Source organism: Ambystoma mexicanum, chromosome 4q (assembly GCF_040938575.1).
Source record: "Ambystoma mexicanum isolate Mex_15411 chromosome 4q, UKY_AmexF1_1, whole genome shotgun sequence".
Classification (NCBI taxonomy): Eukaryota; Metazoa; Chordata; class Amphibia; order Caudata; family Ambystomatidae; genus Ambystoma; species Ambystoma mexicanum.
The window spans coordinates 440,448,412-440,476,063 of record NC_090928.1 but is presented as its reverse complement, the minus strand read 5'-3'; the positions used below and the strand labels follow the sequence as shown (position 1 = coordinate 440,476,063).

Sequence of the window (27,652 nt, the reverse complement as noted above, 5' to 3'; positions counted from 1 at the left end):
TCATTTGACTCCAGGTAGGGAGCAACATCTGATTTGAGTCCTGACAAAGGAAGTGAAATGACAGGGAACATAATAAAGTCCATAGTTTTGCCCACCCTTATGCACCACAGCCTTGACAAAATTAAACAAGATCCTTACTGAGGTTTATTATGGAGCCCTGCTGAAGAATATATATGCCTTTTAAGTTAATAGCATCAATTCATCAGAGATGCAACTGATTGAGTGCCTTCTTCAGTAACTACGGATCCCTCTTCTGTAATTCTTTATCAGTTAAATGAGATGCAGGGAGATGCTAGAGACGATACACAGAACACATGGTTATATTGTAAAGCCCTCAGCAGCTGAGCATAGAAAGAAAAATAAGGTGCTGTTGTTTAGACGGGTAATAGACTTTCCTATCCTTTAGCAAACAAGCAACACATTTACTTCAGTGTACTGCCGAAATGTATGACTAGGTTTTTAAAAGTGCTGCTTTGTTAATCACCTCCAAGGAGTGATGACCTGTGCGCTTCCACCCATACCCTTCCCCGGCCCCTGTGCTAGCCTCGAATACTAGTTGAAAGAGCACTGTAAAAAGTGAGCGATTCTAGTGGTAAACACTCACTGGGATATTTGCAGACGCACAATACGTTGTAAGCAAGGCATATTTAATGCCTCAACATATTATGTGCATTTTAAGAAGGTCATGACTCTGCACGTACACAATTATTTTGCAGCACATACAAGATTGTTTGCTGCATACCCCACCCTTATATCATTTTGTAGGATGATGCAGTGGGCAGTGAAACCATTTTTGTATAGCAGCGAGTTATCATATGTGTCAAGGTCTATACCCAAAGAAACTCTGAACACGATGCAGATTGTGTGAAAAGCATTCTCCTGTCTGAATATCCGGTGCCGTGATACTATGGACAAGTAATCCCAGGCATAGTCCATACCCATTATTTATTGTAGGCAAAGAAAATGATATTGCAATGTTGCTCTCCACTTATAGGGTAGCATTAGGGATGCTAAAGTAGGAGATGCTGAGCATCACATTTGTCTTCTCAAAATCCCAAGAGGGCAAATTAATATTTGATTTTAATAATGCGTTAACTTGCAAGGGGTCAGCTTCAAAGCACTTGCGTGACATATGTACAAAGAAGAGGAAGTATGGGATAATGTTACACATCCAAGTAGCCTGCTTACTTCGTCATTATCCGATATTTGAGCTAGTAGTTCGATTGTATAGTGTCGGTGACGCTTTTGGTTAAACACAATGAGCAACAGAAAGGCTGGCCCGTGAACGTTATTCATATTACAACAAACATAAAACATGTGGATGTAGGTACATGCCTGCTACACTTTCACAGAGCCAAGAGAGGAAGAGTCAAGGTTGTTTGGTAGTATCATAATGTGTTCTAGGGCAGAAGTTAGAGTCATAAGGTAAATGTGTGGTAGAGTCAAGTTTAGGAGTCAGGGGTGGCGAGGGAACATTATTTGGTTAATGAGTGCAGGCATATCTTGGTTAAATTCTTCTGTTCATGGAGCCAGTTCTTCTGATTAGTTTTTAACCTCTTGTGTGTGTTTTTTGCTGTTAGAGATTTTAGGTGCTTACGGTCACCCTTGCATAATTGTGTAATGCAAATGAACAGAATATCAAGACTAGTTGCTTATTTTAAGAGAAAGAATATTTAAGTTAATTATTGTGGCTTGTGCCTTATTAAATCTTTTTGAATAGTTGAGAATTGTCTGTGTGCGCTGCTAAAAATCTTCTGAGCGGCACCCAGAAGGAAGCTGGGCAAGCGCACATGCGCACAGCTTAGAAGGAACATTGGTCAGGGACGGTAGAGGAGAAGTGTAAACTGTAGTAGGACTGGTGACTTCCTTGCAGATTTTGAAAAGTTCCGCTGTGTTGTTAGTGGCCCCAGAGATGCGGGCTTGCATAAAGGCCTTCTTCTTTGAGCAGATGGAGAGTCTATACTGCCGTTGGAGCAGGCAGCAGGCCAGTCTGTCAGAGGATGTGCTTGAAGTTGGCCCCTTTCGCTCCGCAACTCTGCACTTGTGTTTCAGAGAGGCTAGGTCTGAGTCATACCAGGTGTTACGCTTGGAGGCAGGCTTCATGCGGATCCTCATGAAATGGGAATTGATGTCCAGGGTGTTGGAGATGGAGTGGTGAAGGTTAGCAAGGTCTGTGCCAGTGTGAGAGTCTGTGGCTGGTGTGGGAGGTGGAATAAAAGTGGCAGCAAAAGCAGCAACTGACAATCGCTTTATCGGTCGAATGAAGGAGAAGGAGACTGGCAATGCGGGCATAGTGGCTTAGCCGGGGGACCACAGAGATCCAGGTGAGAGGACAGAAGAACATGGTCAGACCAGGAGAGAGGTGTAGTGAGAGGGTTGGAGATGAGGATGTCTGCTGAGATGAGAGCATCCAAGGTGTGTCCCGCTAAGATCGTCGGACCGGAGGCAAGAATTATGAAGGAAAGAGTCACAGAGGCTGCCGAACAGTCCTGTGGCTGCATCAGGAGAGTTAAGGTTGTGGGATATTTCTACCCATGCCGATGTGCCCCACTGCACCCCTTTCCCAATGGTGAAAGAAACAGCCAAAAATGGATGCGCTAACCTATTTGCGCATAGAAAAGCTGCAAAACTGCACATGGTTCCCCATCACAAAAAGCTGCACAACCCTGCCGCACACAGTCAAAGCTGGTGTAAAAACATAACTCACTGCAGAAGAATGCCAGTGGGTGCTGTACATGAAGCAAGGCCACAGAAGTGGGCTAAACACCGGAATTGCCCTTTAAAATGCAGCTTCCCCAATCAATTGCAACCTTCAAAGGGCTGTTTTGGCACTAAATTCAGTCATTTTCTGATTCCAACCAGGACAAGGCAAGTGCTTTTGACCACTCTCAGCCATGGGGGTGTGGTTTGAAATTCTGCCCCTACCATAAACTTTGTGATGTCACCTGGAAGGATAAATATAGGAACTTCACCACACATAGACACACTGCTTCCTTACCACATCCTGATTTCCGCGCAGCGCTTTGTTCCAGAACTCTTCATCTTGCAGCTGATTCCAGACTTCTTGGCAAAACCCAGGCCTCAGTATTTGCTGAACTCTTCAGCTAGGCCCAAATCCAATCATCCCAAACTTAAGGGAAATTAATTCTGATCCAGTCTGGCTTGCTACCATTAATGTTTGCCTACTAAACTCGCCATCCAGCTAGTCTACCGTGTCCAGTGACCAGAAGGGCCAATCCAAATCCAGTCTGAGGTGCAGTCCAAATTGACCAGAACTGCACAGCTGATCCAATTCTGCCAGAGGTGCCCTGCTGCCGGTAGACCCGATCCAATGACCAGAACGCTGACGGTCCAATCTTAATTACAGTGGACTTTAAGTATCAACAGGAATAATAGTAACCCATAGTATATTGCCTTGTCCTATACCAATCTCAACCCATCCTCTCTTTAACTTAAGAACTTGTGGTAGTGTCACACCAGTCTGAAACCTTGCTTTGATTTCTTGTAATAGTAATAATTTCTTGAAGATCCTTTTGTCTTTTGAAAATCCCAAACCCTTAATATCATCCCGCAGGTAATCCGACTGAGTCCTCCAAGGCGACACGGAGGTGCCGGGGTTGGTTTCTGTGGACCACTCTGGGGCTTACTGTGTTTCAAACTGGTAACCAGCCTGAATACCCTAGTTTAGAGAATAATTGTCATTGTAAGAACTGTTTTCATTTTGTGCCTATTTTTTCAAAAACGCCTCTCACTAAAACTTCCATAACTTCTTCGATTTTATAGACAAACTTAATTTCAACTCTCACTAACACCTGAGACCTGTAGCTACATCAACAACTAAAAACAGTATATTTGACCCGTTTTTATTAAAGATCGCATAGTGAGATTTTGCCGCGAAATTACATTTTGCAAAGGTTTTACACATGTCTTTTTCCCATTCAAAGTGCTTCTTAACTTCCATTCTGATTTAAAGTGTGTACTGTTTATCTTGTAGCTCGTGTTTGTTAGGACCTGTTTAGTGTTGCTCTCATAAGAATACAATAAGAATGCGAAACTCATACATAATAATGCGAAACTCAGGTGGAGCAATCAGACATGTGGGTTTTAGGAAAGATTCCATTTACGGGTAATTTTCCCACCATTTGTGTACCCCCCCAACGTGTTGCTGTTGTCTGACCACCCTAGTCTGACTTTTGCCAGTGGAGGCCATCCTTCTGCTGTACTCTGCTGGGCTTTTGCTCATTTTGTTATGTAGAAACTTTCATTCCCTTACAACAGAGAGTACTGGGGGACTTTGTTTACCTTAGACTTTCACTTTGTTGCTATTTCTTAGTGACATTTTATCAATGCACAAAGTACCTTACAGTACAGTGCGCTCGGGTCCTGTTTTCATTTTTAAGGCCCTAGACACCCTCGAAGGATTTTCTGGTGAATGTACAAGTGTGCCTTGGATAGAGATGGTGGCAGCTGTTACTTTTTATGTGTTTTCAACTCTTTTCAATGGTCCAAACCTCGTTTACCGCGTTGGCCCAGGACAGTGGCCAGTGCCTAAAATGGCAATGCCACAAGGTCCTTTGTTCTGTCCTTTGGCCATCTTGTGCCTTTGCCTTCCCCAGGTCGAGCAGACAAGGAAAATTCCTTATTTGGTCATGCAAAGCCCCACGGAAACCGAAGCTTTTGCGGGCTTCTGCATGCCTTGTGTGTGTGCCTCCAGGATGTGGGCTGGAGCCGTCTAGTTCCAAAACACATTCTGGGTGCCAGGATGCCTGATGTGCTGTGATGACTGGGACCACCATGGTCAGTGATTCGTCCACATCTGGGATGGCTATATGTGAGCAAATCTCTCAATGGTTTCTCTTAGTTTTGGCGCAAAGGAAATTTTGGATAAGAGAAGGCCTCTTACACCCATTCCAGCTCGATATTCTGAGTTCACACCGAACTTAGTAAAGGAGTCAAGTATCCTGAATCAACTAAGCAGATCCGTGGAACCCCTGGTGGCCCACTGGAAGGTTTAGTACCCTGAGCCCACTGTTGTCCTGTCGGATCGGACCCCTGTTTTCTGATCGAACCAAGAAGGCCTGCAAGGGCGCTTTGACCCATTGGAATAGTGAGACCAACTATTCTCGGCACCTCCAACTTAACCTGAAAACGAGCCTCTTCGGGAAGTGTTCCAATGAACCGACCAGCTCGTACGGGACCGTTGCCCTGGAACTGCCGCCGTCTCGAGTTTTTACTTGAGCCTTTGAAGTATGTAAACTCTGGGTATGAAGCACTACTGTCCCGCCACAGAATCATCCCTGGAACGCAGCCCCTGAAAGCTGCAGAGCCGCGCAACTGCAGTATTTGATCCTGCGACCAAAGTGGGCTTGACTGCCCAAGTTTGGTCCGGAGAGCAACAAGGGTCAGTGAGTACTTGCCACCCTTACCGGTGCCCCCTGGCGCATCCATCCATTTTTACGCTCAAGTGTTCCCTGAGGGCCACTCTTTATTATAGAGGTAGCCTGTGCTACTGAGCTATTCCCAATTCTTGGATCCTGTTCTGCCCTCTTGGGGAGACCCTCCTCGAATAGTGGGAACTTATTCTTCACTGCCTCACCCACCTTCCTGAGTCATTACACCCCCTGACAGAGGCCTCGTTTTGACTTAACAGCACGATCGCGTGCACCAGCACCGAAAGTCCTTTTGAGCTCAAGGCTCCACTCATTTTAGGGACTGGACTGCCTCTCAAGTTAGGGTTTGAATTGTGAAGGACTGCCACAGAGCTATTCACACTGTATAAACCCCTTTCTTTACAGGTTGTGGAACTGTACTAAGTAATATCCCTGTTGGCCAATAGTTGACGTATATATGTTTGCTAGATTAGTGTTGTGTTGGTTTTGTTATTACTGCTGAATAATGACTGTCTTTTACTTAAAAGACCTTTAATAAATGTATCTATATTTTTAATATACAACTGACAGAGCAATTTGTGGTTTTGTTTACTGTGCGGGCTCATTGTGGGCTTTCGATCACCCTTACCCCTCCTGAGACCTAGTCTTGACCACTGACAATGCTACAGAGATTGGTGTGGCTTGTCCAGAATGTTACCCTGTTCCTAGAAACTAGGCTGGCCTTCTGAACCTCTGCCTACCTTCTGCTGTACTCTGCAGAAGGTGAAATGGTGCAGACGGAGTGGACGAGAACGTAGGCAAGATGAAAGCAGACTTACTGTCAACGAGGAAGGTGTATACGTAGTCTTACTGCAGGAACGTGCCATAGACACAGATGGCTTCATCAGAGCAGCCGTCATCAAAACCGCCACACGCAACAGTGGTCTTCATGGACTTTGGCTTCTTTTGTGAAGGCTTGGGGTCGTCGACTGCCTCATCTCCTCTTCCCACGGGAAACCTTGTGGGACCTCGACCTCTTGGAAGAGGGAGTACGCTCCTGGGGCATGCCACAGTGGAGTGAAGCATTGCTCCGAATGGAAGCAGTGTCTGAATGCACGGTACCCTCATCAAGCCAAGTCACCAACCTTCTGTGCTGGTCCCCGAGAGTCTTGTTGGAGAAGGGATGGCAGATAGTACACAAGTTGGTGTCTTAGTCCGGGTACAAGCAGTAGATACACTCTAAATGCTGGTCTTCCACATAGACATTCTTCAAATGGCAGGTGGTGTATGCATTGTAGGAGAAATTACTTAACGTAATGTTCTTTCTATGGTCTCTTCTCCTGCAGATTCCTCATTTTATAGATATCTTCCTCCAACTCTGCTGCTCGGAAACTTCGACGGGGCATAGTGGACCTTGACTCAGCCTTCAATCAGTCTTACTCGGTATTCTATTGTTGGCTCCAGACATGACAACGGGTGTCGTATAGATATCACGTCACTACGCCCCGTACCTCAGTTACCCCTTTTATCCAGAGCTTGACTGTGCAGAGGAAAGCAGGGAGAGAAAAAGGCCAAACAGCCCATAACAGGTTAACAACAAAAAACTTCCCAACAGGAAGAAAAGGTTCCATAGTATGCAGAATCAATTAAAAAATGTTTTTTAATTGGTTGAGAGAACATGCGGCTTGCCAGAAAGCAAACCAGGTGTCTACTCACTGAAATAGACGTGCACCTACCGCCAACCCTTCCTGAACGGGGATGGATGGGAGAGGAGGAATCTGCGGGATAAGAATCCATAGAAAGAACATTACAGTAATTAATTTCACTTTCAACGGATTGCTTTTCTCCCGCAGACTCTGCAAGCAGTGAGACAATGAAAGTGGGCAGAAAGTTTACAGTAACAGGTTTTGAAGCACAGCCCTGTGTGAGAAACCAGAAGGTGTCTCACCCACTAGTCCCCAGGGATCTGTCATCCAGGTGACCAGGACACGCCCATCGCTTTTGTATCCAGTTCCTGGGAGTGGACCAGTGCGTGAGGATCACCTACGTAATGGGTCTTAGGGGAGAGGAAGTGGGATACTGGATGGCAAGACACGGAATCCCCTTCCTTGTAACACCTTTACCCCATCCTACCAGGTAGGATATTTAGGAACTCAACAACCCTGCAATCCCTTTACAAAACAGACACTTTCGCACAGACAACCCTCTATGAGAGAAAACAGACTAACATCCAAGCAGTATACCTGATATGTCCTAATATAATGGTCAGGCGAGGTCAGGCAATTACTGACTTCCATTACACTTCCCCACACGGATAAAAGACGGAGCATGAGAGCACACACTGAGCGAGGCAAGGCACACGAGGAAACAGCAGTCCCAAGATGGCAGTTTAACTAGAGGAGAAAGACAGAGAGACAGAAGGGTATGGCAAGGAGGTAAGTTCCCTTGGACTTTTCGACAAGGAACCGTTATTTTCATGAAACCTCGAGAATAGAAAACGTAAGAACAGGAAACCCAGCTGAAGAATCCTGTATTGTGTGTCGGAGGTACCCGGGTCTCTCCCTTGTCGATAATTAAGGCAGGGTGAATCGCCAGCTGCCGTGGTACTGTCCTTGGCTCCAACAACAAAACAGCCTCAGTGAAATCAACAAAGCCGGTGAGTTGGGGAGACGCATACAGGACCGGTCTGTGTTGAAGCCAAAGTTGCAAGCGGCAACATTACGTGGCGAGCGCTGGAACGAACATTGTTTGAAACGTGTGTGATAACCAACGTGAGTGAAGTTGAACGGCAGATGATTGAACTTTGAAACCAAGATACAATACCTTACACAGAATGGTCCAGCACTGAGTGGGTGCTCAATCGAAGGTCTCTGTAAGGTATCCAGCTTAGAGATAACAAAAGTGGAAGAGTGGCAAAGATTGTGAATCGAAGTGGTCATGCGACTGGTCAAGCAAAATCCTGCGCATAGTCGAAAGTCTTCAATGTTGATAAAGAAAGTTTATGGCAAATTATAAAAGATGGACAAAGCCCGGCAGAGGGAGATCAATTGACAGCTTTGGGTTAAAGCATGTGTGTGCTATTGCCGAGCCCGGCAGAGTGAGACCAATTGAAGATTTGATGTCAAAGTGGATCTGAGCCTGTCAGAGGGGGCCCAGGGTGAACAGTGAATCTGTCAAGCAATTGGATACATGAAAATCCTGAGAAAATTGTGTAAAGTGGATCTGAGCCCGGGGGTGGGGGATCCAGGGTGGATAGTAAAACACCTAAGAAAATTGTGTATATGTGAAATACAAAAGGAAAGGAACTTTATTGTTTGTTGCAACAGGCCCTCTGAAAGAGACTTTGAATGGCAAAGAGACTTCGGCACAGAAGAACAAGTTACTTACCAAACTGGTAACGTTCTTTCGACTGGATGTTCCTCCAAAGTATTCCTCATCTATGACATGTAATGTCCACAGATGTGCTGCTTCGGAAATTTTTTCGGCAGAGGGCGCCCTTGCTTCGATGGCGTCGGGTCGATGTCCCTCGAGGGTCTCCGTCGGGGGTGACGTCATCGGATGTTATAAGTAGCACGCATGGCGCCCGTAGCCCCAGTTCATGTTTTTTCCCCCTCACAATGTGTGGCACACATACCCAGAACACAGCATCGACTGCACTTAACATTGCAGGACTTAAGCTGTAATAGCATGGGAAATTCTTGAGAGGGGTAGGCTGGGATGGCGATGAGGAATACTATGGAGGGACATCTAGTTCAAACAACGTTACAAGTTTGTTAAGTAACTTGCTCTTGGAATGGATTGTGTCCTCCAAACTCATCTATGACAGACTCCCAAAGCAGTAACCATGATTGGAGTAGGGAAAAGAATGTAGGCATACCCAATTAAATGGCAGAGTAAATCACTGCTTTACCAAAGGCAACATCCGGAGTATGGGAAGTATCCAGGGAGTAATGCTTAACAAACGTGTGTATAGAGGACCACGTTGCAGTGTCAGATATTTTTCACCGGCCCACCCCTCTGGGGGCTATCGAAGAAGCAATGCCCCTGGTGGAATGAACCCACAAACACTCAGGAAGGTCCTTAACCGCCAACCAGTAGCATTCCGAAATAGTGAGGATAATCCACCTGGACAAGGACTGCTTAGAAACAGCCTGTCCTAAACGGTGTCCAGTATACCCCACGAAGAGCTGGCCTGTCCACTCTGAGTTTGGCCATTCTGGAGAGATTAAAGCTCAAGGCTCTTCTAGGATCCAATTTATGGAGCCGTTCCTCTTCCTTAAGCGGGCAGTGCCACCTTCTGACTCAAATGAAATTCAGACCCAACCTTAGGTAGAAAGGACAGACGTACTCTCAAAACAACCCTGTCCTTGTGGAACAAAGTAAAGGGTGGCTTAGAAGAAAGTACCTGCAACCCGCTCCCCTTCTAGCAGATGTAACTGCAACTAAGAAAACAGTTTTAAATGTCAACAATCGTAACGGACAAGAGTGCAAAGGTTCAAACGGAGCACCCATCAGAAATTTCAGAACCAAATTAAGGTCCCAGACCGGCACCTGAAACGGCGTGAGAACAAATTGTGCGCCCTTTCAAAAACTGAGTGATCAGTGGAACGTTAAAATAAGAGCATTCCTCTAAAGAGCACTTAAAGATAGACAGCGCTGCCAAATAACCTTTAATGGTGCCCACCTGAAGATCTCTGTGGGCCAAAGAAAGCAAGGAGGAGAGAACCTCCGGAAGCGAATACTGAAAAGGATTAACATTCTTTACTCTGCACCAGACGCAAAACTTACGGCAACGGTACAGGGACATTGTTGCCGGCCGCCTAGTCGAAAGCAACACCTCCATCACGTCATCTGGGAGGTCCCAAAGCCTATATTTCAACCTCTCAGAAACCATGCGTGAAGGTTGAGAGTCTTGACCTCTGGGTGGAGAACCAGAACTCCCCGTCGAAAGAGTAGATCCTCTCTTAGGGGCAGACGCATTGGAGGACAGATGGACATGTCTAGAAGGTCCGGGTACCACGCTCTCCTGGACCAATCTAGAGCAATGAGGATAATGCGGGTCGTGGACCGTCGCAACCGCCTGAGAACTTGAGGAATGACGGGAATCGGACGAAATGCGTACAGTAGCAGGAAGAGCCACTCCACGACAAACGCGTCTCCTAGAGCTCCTCTCAGAGGAAATTCCCTCGAGCAGTACCTTACGCACATCCGGTTGGCACTGGTCGCAAACAGGTTCACTTGCGGGGTTCCCTAAATGGCAAAGGTCTCCTGAAGGACTTCCTGAGCTACCTCCCACTCGTGGGAGACTGCTCTGCCTGCTCAGAGCGTCCGCCGCCATGTTCTCCTTTGTGGCTAGATGAACCGCCGATATGGAGATTCCCTCGTGAATTGCCCAAAACCAGAGCTGTATTGCCTCCCTGCACAAAGGCAGTGACCCTACACCCACTCTCTTGTTGAGGTAATGCAATGCCACTGTGTTGTCCGTCGTTATCAGGACATTCTTCCCCCGTACGTAGACGGCAGGAAAGTCTTCAGCGCCAGTCTAATGGCTCTCAGCTCCAAAAGATTGATGTGAGACCAACGACCGCTGATTGAAAGATCGTTGGCATGGGCTCCCCCCACCCTGTCAGGGAAGCGTCCGCCACTACGGTGACATCTGGCTATGGCAGCCAAAAAGGCTCTCCTTTCATGAGATTTTTTTCATCGGCCCACCACAGAACCTCCACCGAGAGTGGAACAAAAGGAGATCCGACATCCTGCCCGAGAATTGGGACCATTCAGTCCTCAGAGCCCACTGAAGGGATCTCATTCTCAAGCGGGCCTCTGGCACTATAACGATGCAGGATGCCATGAGGCCTAGCAACCTTAAGAATTCGAAAGCCGGAAGACTCTGGGCTTGTTGAAATTTGGTGACCATCTGAAGAATGTGATGAGCCCTCACCTTGGGTGGCGAGCACATCCCCAAGGACGTGTCTAAAACAGCCCCTATGTACTGGAGCTATTGGGATGGTGTCATATGCGACTACTTGAAATTGAGGGAGAAGCCCAGCTTGTGAAGGGAGTGGCAGTTGACGCTGACATGATCCAAGGCTTGTTCGAGAGAACGTGCCCTGATCAGCCAATTGTTCAGGTAGGGGTAGACGTGAATCACCCCCTCTCCTGAGATGCGCTTCCACCATCACCATGAGCTTGGTTGGAGGTGAGCCTGAATGGCAGTACCCGAAACTGATAGTGGGAGCCGCCAACTGCAAACCTCAGGTATTTCCTGTGCTTGAGATGGATTGGCACATGAAAATAAGCATCCTGCAGGTCCAATGACACCAACCAATCCTGAAGTTGGAGGGCCTGAAGGATCTGAGAAAGAGTGGCCATCTTGAACTTGTCCTTCCTGAGGAACTTGTTCAAGTATCGTAAGTCCATGATGGGTCTCAGTCCTCTGTCCTTCTTGGGTATCAAAAAATAAGTGGAATACCAACCCTTGTTCCACTCCGCCACAGGCACTAGTTCTATAGCGCCTTTCTCCAGCAGGGCGAAAATCTCATGCACAAGGAGCGGATCCAGAACCTTCAAAGAGTGTTTCCCAGGTGGATTGTCCTGAGGCCTGCAAAGAAAAGGGAGGCAGTAACCGGTGGCTTTTGTATCCAGCGCCCAAGCATCTGAAGTAATGGCTCGCCACTCTTCTAGATGCTGCGACAGCCTGGCCCCCACCTGAGAACAATGGCTCAAGGCCTCAGAGCGGTTTGGAAGCTGCGGCGGCAGTGCCTGATGGCAAAGAGGCAGCTGCCAGAGCGGCTTTGGCACCCCTACCTCATCCACCACGAGTGAACTTACTTTGGCCACTTTGACTGGCCATCCCTCTCTCCTTTCCAAAATCGGAGTAATAGCAAAAGGAAACACCCCTCCATTGCTGTCCCTTAGGGCAAAAAGGCTGCGGTTGTCGAACAGCTGCACCCAAAGATTTGGCAGCTGCTTTGGAGGGCTGCAACTTCTCAAGGCTCTGGTCAGCCCTGTTGCCGTAAAAATGTGACCCGTCAAAGGGCATGTTGAGAAGATGGGCCTGCACATCGGGTGAAAAAACGGACTTCCGCAACCACACAAATCTGCACATCACGGTGCTCGTAGCCATGGACCTTGCAACACTATCCACAGTGTCCAACCCAGACTGAAGGGATTCACACATGACATCCTTGCCATCCTGCACAATAGCTAGAAAGCCATCCCTCTCTTCCCCTTCGGGAATATGCTCAGCCGCTAGCGAAATGCAATTCTACAGCGTGTACAAAAACTTTGCTAAGGCACAGGTGGAGTTGGCCGATTTCAGCAGAAAATGCCTTGCACGCCCATCCATCCATGCGTCTGTCATCCCTATCAGGAGGGATGGTAGGGTGCACAGTCTGTTTCGAGGTGGCTGTAGCCACCTGGACCACCAAACTCTCAGGAGTGGGGTGTGCAGACAGGTAGCCGGGGTCGCTACTGGATGGGCAGTATTTCTTTGACAATAACTTGTTAACTGCTGGAATAGACTCTGGGGCATTCCCAGTAGCAGCCGCCATCTTTTGCGACGGCTTCGACCCCTTTTTTGACAACTTCACAGGCTCCGACGGTTTTGCTGGGGACGAAAACCGCCACCTGGACCTGGCACGTCTCTGGCGATCCCACAATGCCTTTTCCGAAAAGGACCTCGTAGGCTCCCGATGCTTTTGGCTACCCGGGCCCAAGGGCGCACGAGTGTCGGGTCGAGACCGTTCCCTGCCGGCATCCAACAAAGGCGAGGACGGAACTGTGCCTTGAGATTGAGAAATCTGCAACATTTGCTCCCGAAAAGACTCACATTCCTCGGGGGTAGAGGATTTAGTGGGGCAGGCCACCTTTTTCAGGTAGATGTCAACAAGACGGGGAAGGCGAACAGCGACGCCGCTTACTGGACCGCCTCGATGAAGAGCGGCGGGAACCACTCCGGGACCTAGATCTCTTGGACTTCTTCTGACGAGGAGACTCCCTCGATTCGACGGTCGATAGACCAGCAGACTTAGACTTATGGGGCTTGGAAACACGGCCTACCTTCAATTTACCCTTACGCTCCTGCAAGGCCTTGGAAGTCAACGACTGGCACTTCGAGCAGTCGTCCGTAGCGTGGTCATCGCACAGGCACCATAAGCAAATATGACACAGGTCTGTGATGGATATCTTGTACCCGCAGTCCCGACACTTCTTAAAGCCAGACCATGGAGTTGTCGAGGTGGAAGAAGAAGACATAATACCAAATGCAATAGGAAACACGAGGCGTGTCGAGTTCTCAAAGCAAACACGTTTGCGGAAAAAACTGAACTACGGGCGCCGTGCGTGCTACTTATAACATCCGATGACATCACCCTCGACGGAGACCCTTGAGGGACATCGACCCAACGCCATCGACGCAAAGGCGCCCTCTGCCGAAAAAATGTCCAAAGCAGCACAGCTGTGGACATTACATGTCATAGATGAGGAATACGTTGGAGGACACAATCCATTGAAAGGCCTTGATGTTAAAGTTTTGAACTGCACACTCGTACTAGAGAAGCCAGAGACTGTGCTAAGCTCGAGTGTGCCACCTTATCCCGTGCTAAAGATGTGGTAAAGGGAAGGCTAAGGCTAGAATATCCTGACATGACTTTAACACATTTCTTTTACATAACATTGTTTCCCATACTATTTGTATTTAGAGGTAAGGATTGGCAATAGGTTTATTAGTAAAGGCCATGTTATTGTGACAGGATATCACCAGGACTGCATCATTATTTGATGGTCGTAGCTTGCTTCCATCTTTAGATTTAGGATTAGATAGGCGTTTTTCAAACCCTTATTGAAGTTCAATAAACAACCATGAACTGTGGTCACTTGTGTCCGTCTTACTGATGATACCATGCCGTCCTTACACACGCCAAAACGCACATCAGCCAAACGGACAATGTCCAGGCTGTAGTATTTAGTGAACGTATGGAGGGAGGACTATGTTGCTGCACGGCAAATATCCCTAACTGGGAACTCCCCACCCCTCCTCTGTAAGGCTGTTGATGCGGTGACCCCACTTGTCGAGTGTGCCTTGATGCCAGAAGGCAGCTCCCTGCCTGCAGACTGATAGCACTCCGGAATGCACAAGATAATCCACCCGGATAGCATCTGGTTTGTTACAGCCAGACCTTTTCGGGCTAGAGAGTAGGCCACAAACAGCTGATCAGACTTAAGGAATTCTGACGCCAAGCAACGTAGACACTCAAGGCCCTTTTGGGGTCCAGACGATGATAGCACTCCTCTTCCTTGGAAGGGTGCAGTGGTGGATAAAAACCTGGTATGTCTATGGTTTGCAAAAGGTGAAACTCAGATACCGCCTTAAGCAGAAACCCCAGCCTTACTTTATGTATGACTTTTTCTCAAAAAAATGTAAAAACAGGGGTCTACAACAAACGGCCTGCAATTTGCTGACCCACCTGGCAAATGTGATTGTGACCAAGAAGGGTGTCTTTTGAGTGAGCAGCTGCAAAGAAAAGGAATGCACGGGCTCAAAGGGAGTCGCCATCAAGAAAGTCAAAACCAGATTTAAATTCCAATCTGGGACAACAAAAAGAGTTGGCAGAAACTTATTCACAAGGCCTTTCAGGAATTGGGCCATAACCGGGATTATAAAAAAGGAACCTTGATCTGGGGACCTCTTTAACACAGACAAATCAATCACCAAATATCATTTGATTGTGGTAACCTGCAGGCTTGCAGAGGCCAGTGACAGAAGGAACTCCATCACTTTAGTGGTGGGGCAAGAGATAGGGTCAATCTCGCGATCCCTGCAACACGACTCAAATCTTCTCCACCTGCACACATACAGAGATCTTGTAGAAGGCCTGCGTGTAGCAAGCAACACCTCAAGCACCTCCTCAGAGAGGTCTCAGTCATCATATCTCCTCCTCTCAAGAGCCATGCATGTAGGTTGAGAAAATGTGGCTTAGTGCGGTGCACCCGACCTCCCGACTAGGTGAGGAGATCGGCCTGCGAGGTGGGCAGATGGTCAGATCTAAAAGGTCCGAGTACCATGTCCTTCTCACCCAGTTCACGGCGTTCAAGATCATGGTTGCTTGAAACCTCTTCAACCTCCTGAGAACCCACGGGGTGACAGGAATCAGAGGGAAGGCATAGTGGAGAGGGAAGGCCCAATCCATCAGAAACGTATCCCATAGTGCGCCGTTCGCTGGGAAATTCCGTCTAGAAATACTGTATGCACTTCCTGTTGGTCTCTGTGGCAAACAGGTCCACTGATGGGGTACCCCAGCCAGAGAAGCCCTCATCTAGGACTTCCTGGCACACTTCTCACTTGTGTGAGACCATGCTCTGCCTGCTTAGAGCATCCGCCAAACTGTTCTCTTTCCCCGCCAGATGAACTGCTGAGACTGAGATTCGGTTCTCCCCTTTCCCTATTGACAGACAACCCAACCTTCATGGGTTATTATAAGTCAGTTACCCTAATTTCTCCACAAATAACACTTGACAGTACTGGGACGAAGAAGAGGCAACTAAGAGCAATGAAGACCATGGTCTTTTACCACTCTGGTACTGGGACGAAGAAGATGCCTGCTAAGCGATGTAAGGTCAGGCATGTCCGATTAATTGTGGTCACGCAGGGCTAATTGAACACACAGACCTGCAGCCTGTCAAGGGACTGCAGGTGTATAAAAGTAGCTCAACAGAGCAGCAAAAGAGACAACAGGGATGTAAGGAAAAGCAGCAAGGAGGCCGGGGTAAGCAGCAGAGAACCTTCCTGGAGCGAGATGCTGGGGACGGTGGAGAAAGGTGGTCAATGGAAGCGTGGTCTGGTAGCTGGGACTCCCTGGAGCGTAGGGAATGAAGTGAGGGAAGCCGTGTGCGAAGGCTGTTCCTTTCCCTTATGCTCGTGTTGCTCGTTCCCCTGTGTTGAGAGGCCAACACATGAGTGCCTGAGGGGCAGAAGGTGGGAGCCTGGCCTTGGAAGTCAGAGACTGTGTGCCCCCAAGCTGCAGCGAGAACTGTCAAAGTGGCCAGTAACTTTCTGGTGGATGGGAAACTGGGTGCGTGCGTTTATGAACTTTGTTAACAAGGAATACCTTGTATCGAAGTTGTCACGTGGTTTAAATAAGCACATTTTCGAAAGTCTTCGGTCTTTCAGATTTTCAATTACTGAGTCGCTAGGAATAGTTTGTATTGAGTGGTCGCAAGTGGCATGAAGCACGTTTTTGAAGGTCTCTGAACACTGGTTAATCCATTTAAAGTGAATTGACAAAAAATGAACATTTAAAGTGAAACAAACAAACATTAAACATTTAAAACAGAACAAACAAATATTGAACAATCAAAGCAAAGCAATGAACAAACACTTAGCAGAATAATTCTTGAACAACACACAATGTAAAGATGAGTTACGACTGAAATCCACAATTATTAAATACTGTACTGAATTAAAACCATGCGAACAAACAGAATCAAGACCTTTTTGAAGCTAAAGAGGAAACGGGAACCTAAATTCAAGCAAATCATTATATGCTGAGTCCCAAAGTTAATATAACTTTAAAGAACAACCAAACTATTAAATGTGCTACAAATTGAAAATAACTTTGAAGAACAAGAAAATGAAACCTGAAGTCTAATGTATATTGGAGCTTTCAACAGCAACAGAAAGAAATATGATTTCCAACTTGTATGAAAGCTACAATCTACCAGATCAAATATTTGAAAATGGAAACAATGGAACAGTGAAAATTTAAATAAAGAAAGCAAGGATATTTTCTTTTGAACTGTGTTGTTTAACCAAATTATACCTTGGGGAAGGGAACCCTTGAGATCTGAAACATCTGCTGAAGTGAGGATGGAGTCTCAAGATTCCCTTGTGTTTTGTGGCTTGGAACTTGGGGAAGAGTATTGTTTAAAACTATATCCTCTTGAACCCAAGGAAGGTACCTTTAAGCCTTTTGTGGATCTGATCTACAGTTGGGGAAGGGAGATGAAAGGAAGCTGCAAGCTGGATGAAGCTCAGACTTTTGTATTGAACACTGTTTTCTTTTGGTTACTGACATCCCTACACATTGTACAGATATAGCTGAGGGCAAGAAAAGGTGTTGGACACAGACAGATTTCTAAATTGAACTCTTTAACTCAGACTTTATTTAGGTAGGGGAACTTCCACCATAACATGGTGCAAGTTAGGCGTTCATCCATCCTGACATATAAGCTAAATAAAAGTGTTTTTTTTAACTTGAAGTCTGTTGTCTGTGTTGTACTTCATGATGCCTTCACAGCACTAGGATTGGTACTCAAAGAAAAATCAGTAAACCGTGAGGTACAAAAGCAAGAAAGTACACGGGTGCTTCCTTGGAGCTACAGCTTACTTATCTTGGGGTCTGTTAACTTAAGGAGTCAATTAATCAGAGGTAAATATTGGAATACTGAACCTTTTATCTGTGCAAAATAGTTGTGATCAATTGATGCAGATATGGGGAAGAGTAATATATACAATAGAGATACTAAAAAGGGAAAGCAATCATACAAAATAAAATATATGTGCGATACTAAAAAAGGAAGCTAGCCTAATCAGTAAACATGTGGAATCCAAGGGTACATTTGCAAAATATGAGACCAACTCACTTACCTACGACGGAAAGCTTCAAGATGTGTTTTTAACATCAGAAGTCCCCTTTCAATTATTGTGAGGCTTGACTGAGCATCGGTCTCTAGATTACTGGAAGCTATCATAAGACTCTCCATGCACTTGCTGATAAATTCGTGTTCTTTTTCTAAACCAGTTTTACCTGAAAAGATGCATACAAAACTATGACATATAAAACCAAAGCATTACCTCTTATTGAAGTGTACCAAAATGCATATTGCTCGAATACATTACATTTTCATTAGATACAAAATCATGAGCGTTCCACTTTAGAACCATGCACATATGGCACTATTTTGAGATTTTAAAAAAATTAAATCTCTTTATTAATTTAAATCATCAAACAAACATTTTCTGAAAATAATTACGCAAGTACAGAGACATAAAACAGAATCCAGGTTATGATTTTACAAACGGCACAGCAAAGGTATTAAACAATAAAATGCCAATATACCCAACCATACCCATAGTTGTAGAGTTTGGTGATCTGACCAAGCCTACTACCAAACACTCATTTCATTTTTTCATAAAAACCTATTCAGGTTTGTTCATATGTCTGTAGATCCCTGAAGAGGATGCACTAGTTCACAATATGTATCTTCATGGTTTCAAGGCATCAAAAGTTCCTGCATCCATCTAGATTGGGTAGGTGCCATTTTACACATCCAGCAGTGTGCAACACATTTCCAGACTAGGAGAAGTAACAGTGACAGCGCTGGCCGGTCACGTGACTCGTCACGTGAGACTTCAAGGAAGTGACCCCTCCATGCACTGCCTGACGCCACAGCACACTGTGTGCTGTGCTGCACTGCCTGCCTACCACCTGCTGCTCCACTTGCAGGTTCATGGAGGAGACCCCGTACTAGTTGTCCCATTCACTGTGGTCTCAGAGCCACCCAGCCCTAGCCTGCTTCCTCCGGTGGTGGCGCTGGCCCGGTCACATCACTCGTCATTTGATCCCTCAAGCCCCTTATATTGAACCTCCTTGGGTGTCATCGCCCTGAGCGGACCATTCAAAGAGCGGACCTTATAAGGGCACCCACTTTCCCTGTTTGCACCTGGACCACAGACCTCAATTTGCCCTATTACAGATTGCATCTCCTGATGTGACCTACACCTCACCCTCATGCAGCACATGTGTTACTACCACCTGCTTACTAAGTCTCTCCTGGTCTTCTCTTTCTCTTTAATTTTTTATTTTAATTTCATAAATGATATAGTTTGTTTACAAACTTTTCATTAAACATCCTCTAAAATCTTTCACATTACTTGGAATTAAAAACTCCATTAGTCTTCTCAAGAGCATTGCCGCAAAAACTTTTCCCAAAGTGTCTAGGGGGGCTATGGGGCGGTAATTGCAAGATGAAGTCCTATTCCCGTGTTTGAATATAAGAATCAATGTGGCTCTTTTCCAAGTCATCAGTATTTGGGTCTGTTCGTTAATGATAGTAAACATCTGTAGGCATAAATTGGCCCATGCATCTGGATTCTGTTTAAGGACTGCATTACTAAGGCCATAAGGGTCCGGAGCTCGTGATTCATTGAGCTGTTTAATGTGCATGGTTATTTCCTAATGATCCCAATTTACATTCCATCTGTTTGTGTGTGCTAATCTAACTTCTACCTCTGTGTTGTTTTTTTTCCCCATATAGGGTTGAAAAGTATGATAGGCAAAATGATTGTAAATGTGGGATCTGTCCCTGTTGGTGCGCTAGTGACCACTCTCGATTGGTTCCAAAACCACCCTATAAAATTAGTTCTGATTATCCTGGCAGCAAAACAAATACTACCCCCTCAAACTTTCCACAAAGTTTGTATATAACATTGAAAATTAAGAATTAAGCTTCGGGCGAGTATCTTGCACTCTAGGTCAGAACTTTCAATGCAAACAATATTTGAAACAGACGTGGCATATGTCCAAATCATGTGAGATTTTGAATTATGTTTATTTTCCAAAAGAACAACAGCCGACACGTGTTTTGACCCCTGGCCGTTGTCAAGGCTGTATACATCATATGTAAAACATAACATTGGTGACAATGTACATGACAGTACAATTATCATTAGATCATAGAGTTAAACAAAAAAACATAAAAAAACTTTAAAAAAAGAGATAAGTCATACCATGTTATATCATGTACCAGGTCAGGATTTGATGGTTGGAGTCAGAGCAGGATGAGAATTCAATACCAAATGACAGAAAGAAAATCTAAAGTTGCAATAAGCAAATTGGCATTTGTTGTCCTTCCATTGTATTCAATATGCACTGATATATAGTCTTAAGAAATGTACCCTTGATACATAAACACCAAGCTTATGCAGGGTTTGTGAGATATTCCATCAGTACCCGATATGACCAAAATATAATGGGAATTTAGAAATCTAAATTATATATCCTGTGTGTACTGAAGTGATTAGAATGAAGCCTACTCACCCTGAAGTTAGATCCAATGTCATTAACGACTAGTAGTTATAATTCTCTCATGAGACCACTTGGACATCAAACATATTTCCAGAAGAAATGGTTATTGGCACTTCTGCAGTGAATGAACATACATGTATCAATCTATGATGAGCTATTTGGTGGCAGGGACTGTGAAGTGATAATACAATAATTGTCTTACCTTATTATAGAATGGCGGATTTACAAGCAAACTGAGTTTCAATGGGCCATTTCTGGCATGAGTATCTTTATGTGACCTGTGAAAAATATATGTACATTTTTGTATGGTGATTTTTACTCCTGAATATTTATGTGCACAATGCTCCATTTAGCAAGAATAATACTGTGCCCTTTATAGCAATGTCTTGTTGGTGAGAAAAGGATGAGTGAAAGATAACATTGAAAATGATGAATTGAAATGTGGCCCCATATATCCATGAACAGCACCTTGTTCCCCCAAGGAGACCCATCGAGATAAAAAAAAAAACAATTCAAATAATTGCATCACAAAATTCTATACCTTCTATTTGTGGGGATAAATCCCTGGTTCCAGTCTATGGAGCAGTCCCTTTCGGCGACTCAGCAATGCTTTTCGGCCGCGATCGCGGCTAAAGCGCCACACAAAATGGCGCCCGTAACGTGATGACGTCACGCATATGCGTAACGTCATCAATGTAAACATGATGATGCGCATTATCAGCGCAATATATCTGTTATTGGCAACAAAGGATGTATATGTCATTATTAGTGAATGGTAAACATGATTCCCTTGGTGGCTTCCACTCCTTATGTAGTAAAAAGGTTTACTGTATTATAGGAGAAAAAGGACTTGTTCACGTGTAATGGGGTCAAACAGTTACGTTAGTCTGCATGTTACATTATGGAAAAATACCCATGCGTGTCTAATATCGGGTTACTGACTAATGGCACCGCACAAGCACTTAAGAATGGTTTTGTAACTAACCTATATATGGTTAAAGAAACACATGCATGGTCTTAATTCAAACCCACTTGGGTGCATCTTAAGAAACATATTAGTTTGCACTCCTGTTGCCTCAATTTGAGCATAACATTGCCTCGTCTTTTGCCTAACTTAGCCTACATTAGTCCAATGAAACGAATATCATTGCTATTGTGCATTTGGTGACATTCTCGCCAATGAATGGCCAACGGTGATTTGGGGTCATTGTTTCTTAAACTAGACAAATGTTCCCTAATCCGAACTCTCAGTTGTCTAATTGTGCTCCCTACATACAGCTTGCCAGAGACACAAATAATAGCGTACACAACATCAGTTGTGCGACAATTGATAAATTGGTTGATTTTAACCTCATTCCCATTCATGTCTGTGAAAGATTGACAATTGCTGTGAGCATACTGGCAATGATTGGAATTACCACATTTGAAAAACCCAACATTTTTCTTCAACCAATGTTCTCCTGAATCATTAACTTTGGTTTCTAGAAAAGACGGACTAAGCTTTTGTTTTATTGTCTGAGCTCCTGTATAAGTGAACTTAGGTTTATCAGAAAGATAAGGAGTCAAATCATTGTCCAATTTCAATATATTCCAATGTTTATCTACCAAGCGATAAAAAGTGGATGAGTCTTTTGAGAACTGAGTAATAATTGCAATGTGTTGCGATACGTGTTTTGCACTAGAACGCTCAGAAAGTAAATCTGACTGTTTGTATTTTTGGTATTTATTCTCTGCTTTGTTAATGCATGTCGGTTTATATCCTCTGCTCAAGAACCTAGATCTCAAAATTCTAGTTTCTTCTTCATAATCAGTCCCTACTGCAATTCCTTCTGGCCCTGTAATATCCAAAGGTGTTGCCATGGGGGCAAAGTTTGCGCCCGCTTTAGAAAAACCTTTTCATGGCACAATTTGAAGATATTCATATATACGGCAATACTGAATACAAGAACAATCTGATTGCTTGGCGACGTTTCATAGAAGATATACTCATTTTTTGGAAAGGAGATCCTGAGTCATTTGATAATTTTGTACAGTCTGTCAACAAGAATGATTTTGGGCTCAATTTTGTTGGCTCTGCAGATGCAATTGATTTTTTAGACCTGCATATTTTCATTGAACAAGGCAGTATCCAAACCAAGACTTTTTGCAAACCAACAGAAGTTAACTCTGTACTCCAGGCACAAAGTAGCCATCGGCGCTCTACAATTGACAATATTCCTCCCAGTGAATATTACAGGACCATACAAAACCATTAGTTCCAAAACCATTCTTAAGTGCTTGTGCGGTGCCATTCTTCAGTAACCCGAAATTAGACACGCATGGGTATTTTTCCATAACGTAACATACAGACTAACGTAACTGTTTGACCCCATTACACGTGAACAAGTCCCTTTTCTCCTATAATATAGTAAACCTTTTTACTACATGAGTGGAAGCCACCAAGGGAATCATGTTTACCATTCACTAATAATGACGTATACATCCTTTGTTGCCAATAACGGATATATTGCGCTGATAATGCGCGTCATCATGTTTACATTGATGACGTCACGCGTTACGCATACGCGCGACGTCATCACGTTATGGGCGCCATTTTGTGTGGCGCTTTAGCCGCGACCGCAGCCGAAAAGCATTGCTGAGGAGCAGAACTAAGAGCCCAAGCAGCCCTGCACTAGCCCTGCACTGAGAAGTGCACTTTTCTGCCCTGATCACAGCTTCTGGTACACGAGGTACCCCCTTCAAAGATGGCCGCCGCACTCTAGGCGAATTCAAGTGGTGCCTTACCAGGCACACAGCAGCACTCCTGGCCCTGCCTGATTGGGCAGCTGTACTACATCTCCTGCCATTGGACGCCGGCAGGCGAAGCCGGCCCTCTCTGACCAAGGCCCTCGAGACTAAGGCTGGAGCCTGTTCTCAGCCTGTTTCCTGCCACCTGCCAGTCCCCTGGCCTCCCAACACCAGCCTCCTAAGGTAACATCCACCCGTGACACCTATGCCCTTCAGGGTGACTTAAGCGCTCCATGCCTAAATGCAAGGCAAAATCCTTTCAAAAGTCACACGTGTGTGCCTATTTAAACCCTCCTTCATCGTGTCTGACCACACTCTATTTTGACTGGTTCACAGCCCATTTACAACATTTCGAATTTAGATGCTATGACAAGATTCTGCGCCTAACTACTTTATGACTCTCTGATTTATATATATAAAACTCTCTGCCTTTGCTCTGCTGATCTGCCCATTCGCTTTTCTGAATTTAGTGGTTAATAAAACTGCACTGTGCCTCATTGATGCTTTGTTACCCTAATGCAATTCTAGTTACCACTTCTAACTGCATTGTAACCATTTGCCTTTGTTCTGATGATCTGCTTACCAACTACCTCTAGATCTGTTGACCTGTAGCCCAATGTGTCCTCGTGCAACATTTCTCCATAGCCTCTAAACTCAATGCTGTACTTAATCGCCAAACGCATGTCACGTTTAATCTAAGTGCTATTCGGAATGTAGGTGCTAGGCTGAATCTAGGTGTTATTTTGAACTAAGTGTTACTCTGAACCTAGATGTTATTCCCAATCCAGGCGCTATCCCGAATCTATGTGCCACTCTGAACTCATGCGCTACTCCGATCTACTGCTGTGCTAATTTCAAACGCTTGCTATTTTTGATCCTAATTGCTAATCTGCACATCTGCGCTACTCTAAATCTAAGGGCCACTTTGCATGACTTTATCTGACGATTTTCTGGCGATTTTCATATAACCTATACCTGTCAATTCTAGGTGCCCTCTGGCACATATGCATTTTAGTTTTTTGGGACAGTCAATCCTAGGTGCATTTAAGGACAGTCTACTTGCTAGCCATTGTGCCTTAATCTATTGTGTCACTGTGCCTGCCCATACCCCGCTACTCTGAATCCGACTACTTGCCTCCCTGCCCATCCCGACCCAGGCGGCTCCCAATGCACCGCAATCCACTCTACTGCCATCTAGTCGACCTCACCATACCATATCCAGGTTGCACACTGACCACCCATGGCAAACCTCCTCTTAGCCATTCTCACCTTAACGGCCACACTCGCCTTGCTCCACCACAACATCACGCGCCACAAACCTCGACCACAATCACACCCAACCCAACATCCTCCATACACCTCGACAATGTGTTTCTTCGAGACCCAACACACTGACTAGCCTAACGGCACCCTCAGCCCATAGAATGGATCCGCCGATTTGCTGCTCCACCCTCTCCCTGGAACCCATGCACATTGAAAGACAGAAACCTGAGACTCGGCTCTCGGTTCATAACCCCTACGACACTCACCAAAAACACTCCCCTCTTCCCGCGCACAATCAAGCCAACGCCGCTCAAATTTTGAACATCACCCAAACAGCCCCCCTGAGCACATCCAAACAGCCGCTGATCAAGGGCACCCTCATCAATGCCCGCTCCCTGGTCGCCCATGCGCTAGATATCGCAGACTTCATCTCTGCTAACAACCTGCACTTCCTGGCTATCACTGAAACCTGGCTGCACCAAGCAGCAGGCCCAGCGCTATGCCTCGCCATCCCAGAAGGCTACTCAATACTGAGGAAAGACCGGGACATAGGCAAAGGAGGAGGAGTAGCCTTCATCGCCAAAACATCCCTTGGCCTCAGATTAACCCCACCGCCTAGCTTCCGGTCTGCAGAACTTCTGTCAGCCAAGCTTCAACTCTCAGCTACACAAACCGTACTATTACACCTCCTCTACAGACCCCCAGGCCCCATAACCACATTCGAGGAAGAGATATCTGACCTCTTGACCACCAACATCAAAACAGGATCGCAAATCATCCTCCTTGGCGACCTCAACCTCGGAGACCCAAACGATGCCAATGCACTCTCCCTGGAAAGCACCTTCTCCCAACTAGGGTTGAAGCTCAGAATCACAGACCGCACCCACAACAAAGGCAGGACCCTGGACTGGCTAGTGGATCTCAACTACTCTACGAACATCACAAAAAACGAGCAAACTGCATGGTCTGACCACCACGCCATCTCCTTCTCCATCTATGGGAAACCACAACCAAACACTCCTACCCCCATCATCCCCAAGCCCTCAGCAGAAATAACCGCAACATTACCTTACAAAACCTCAGCCCACTCTTAGACAACATCCTTACCCCCACAAACTATGTCAACCTAGATGCGGAGAAACTTGATGACCTATACAACAAAACGCTAGAATCAGCAGTTGACACCATCGCCCCACTCAAACTCACCAAAGCCAAACCGGCAGCCCACATGAACAAATGGTTCACACCAGAGCTAAAAATCCTCCGAAACTCCAAACGAGCCGCAGAAGCCACCTGGAGAAAAACGCCCAACCCCTCCAACAAAACACAACTCTCAATAGCAGCCACCACCTACAAAACTGCCATCCTCAAGGCCAAAAAAGAGCCATATGACTACAGAATTGAGAGCGCCAAATCCAAAACAAAAGAGCTTTCCAATATCCTCAGGGAACTCGAATCCCCCCCCACTCTGGCAGAAACCTGCGTGAAAGATGCAGACTGGTGTGAGAGGATTCAAAAAGCACTAGCAGACAAAATCACCATGTTACAATCCAAAATCGAACAGAAAAAGCTTAACCTATCCAAAAAAACAAACCATCTACCGTCCACTACTCACAAAACACCTACCCCCCCCCTTCTCCTTCTCCTTCTCACCAGTATCCACTAAAGAAGTAGAAAGCATCATTAAGGGCCTCAAACCCTCTAGATGCCAAGGGGACTCATGCCCAGCTCCCATCATCCAGGAAGGCGCCAACATGCTGGTCCCCTTCATAACAGCCCTTATCAACGCATCCTTCAAATCAAGTTCAGTGCCTAGCACCCTCAAGGAGGCCTGGGTCATGCCACTGCTAAAAAAACCTAATCTAGATCCCAATAACCCAACCAACTACAGGCCAATCACCACCGTTCCCTACATCCTAAAGATCTTAAACAGAGTGGCCTACCTGCAAATACAGAAGCACCTGGAAGACAATAACCTCCTGGGTCTCAGACAATCCGGTTTCAGGCCAACGCACGGAACAGAGTCAGCCCTACTGGACCTAAAAATCCAGATGGACGATGCAAAGGACAAGGGTAATCCAGCCATTCTCTTGTTGCTAGATCTATCAGCAGCCTTCGACCTCGTCGACCATCAGATCCTCACGGAACATCTGATGACGTCAGCGGCCTTCTCTAATCAGGCGACTGCCTGGATCCAGTCCTTCCTAACCAACCAAACCACCCGGGTCTTCTCCCCGGGGGCCTCAGCACTCCCTGTCCCCATCACATGCGGCGTCCCTCAAGGCTTGTGCGTCTCGCCAACCCTATACAATATCTTCACTAAGCTATTGTTTGACCGCCTAGACAACCTGGGTGTCACATACACAAACTATGCGGACGACACCGAGGTTCTCATCACCCTATCAGGGTGCTATGACAAGGACTCCACCAGAATCAACAATCTATACTTGGAGATCCAAGCCTGGATGGCAGAGCACGGGCTATGCCTCAACGATGAGAAAACTGAGCTCTTTCTTGTCGGCTCCCAACCACGGCTAAACAAACTAGACCCCCGTTACGCGTCCATCAACATAGACGGTAACCTAATCACAGTTGCCAAAGAAATTAAAACCCTTGAGGTTTATCTAGACTCCACTCTCTCGCTCAAAAGACAGGTAAATGCCACAGCCTCATACACAGCTTACACAAATAAGCTTATCAACGCCTGCAAACCCTTCCTTTCTGCCTCCAGATGCCTCCATAGTGCAGAGCACTAGTGTTCTCAAAAATTGACGACTGCAATACACTCTTTCTCAGCACGTCAGAACGCAACCTGAACAAACTACAGGTGCTTCAAAATAATGCCCTCCGAGCCGCCCTCCGTATCCCACGACACTCCCACATCTCCAGCTTCAGGCAAGATGCTCACTGGCTACCGGTACGAGACAGAATCACCCTCAGATCCCTCGTCATTGTCCATAAATGCCGCTCCAATGATGCACCCAAATACCTGGCAGACAAGTTCCACAACTACACCTCAACTAGACCAACCAGAACGCCATACTCACATTGCCTCTCCGTTCCCAAATTCGCCCTAAAAAAAGCCGGCGGCGCCAGCTTCCCGGTCGTAGCTGCCAAACTATGGAACACTATGCCGCTAATCCTCAG

The 27,652-nt window shown here is 45.8% G+C and overlaps 1 protein-coding gene across 1 annotated transcript in view; it reads right to left on the bottom strand.

The window, feature by feature from the left end:
* The window catches only part of USP34 (ubiquitin specific peptidase 34), a 3,618,222-nt gene that overhangs the window by 2,375,831 nt on the left and 1,214,739 nt on the right, over positions 1–27,652 (bottom strand). The window contains exon 24 of the mRNA XM_069608012.1: positions 18,016–18,175. Coding sequence (XP_069464113.1) covers positions 18,016–18,175 — 160 coding nt within the window. The remainder of the gene's footprint in view (positions 1–18,015; positions 18,176–27,652) is intronic.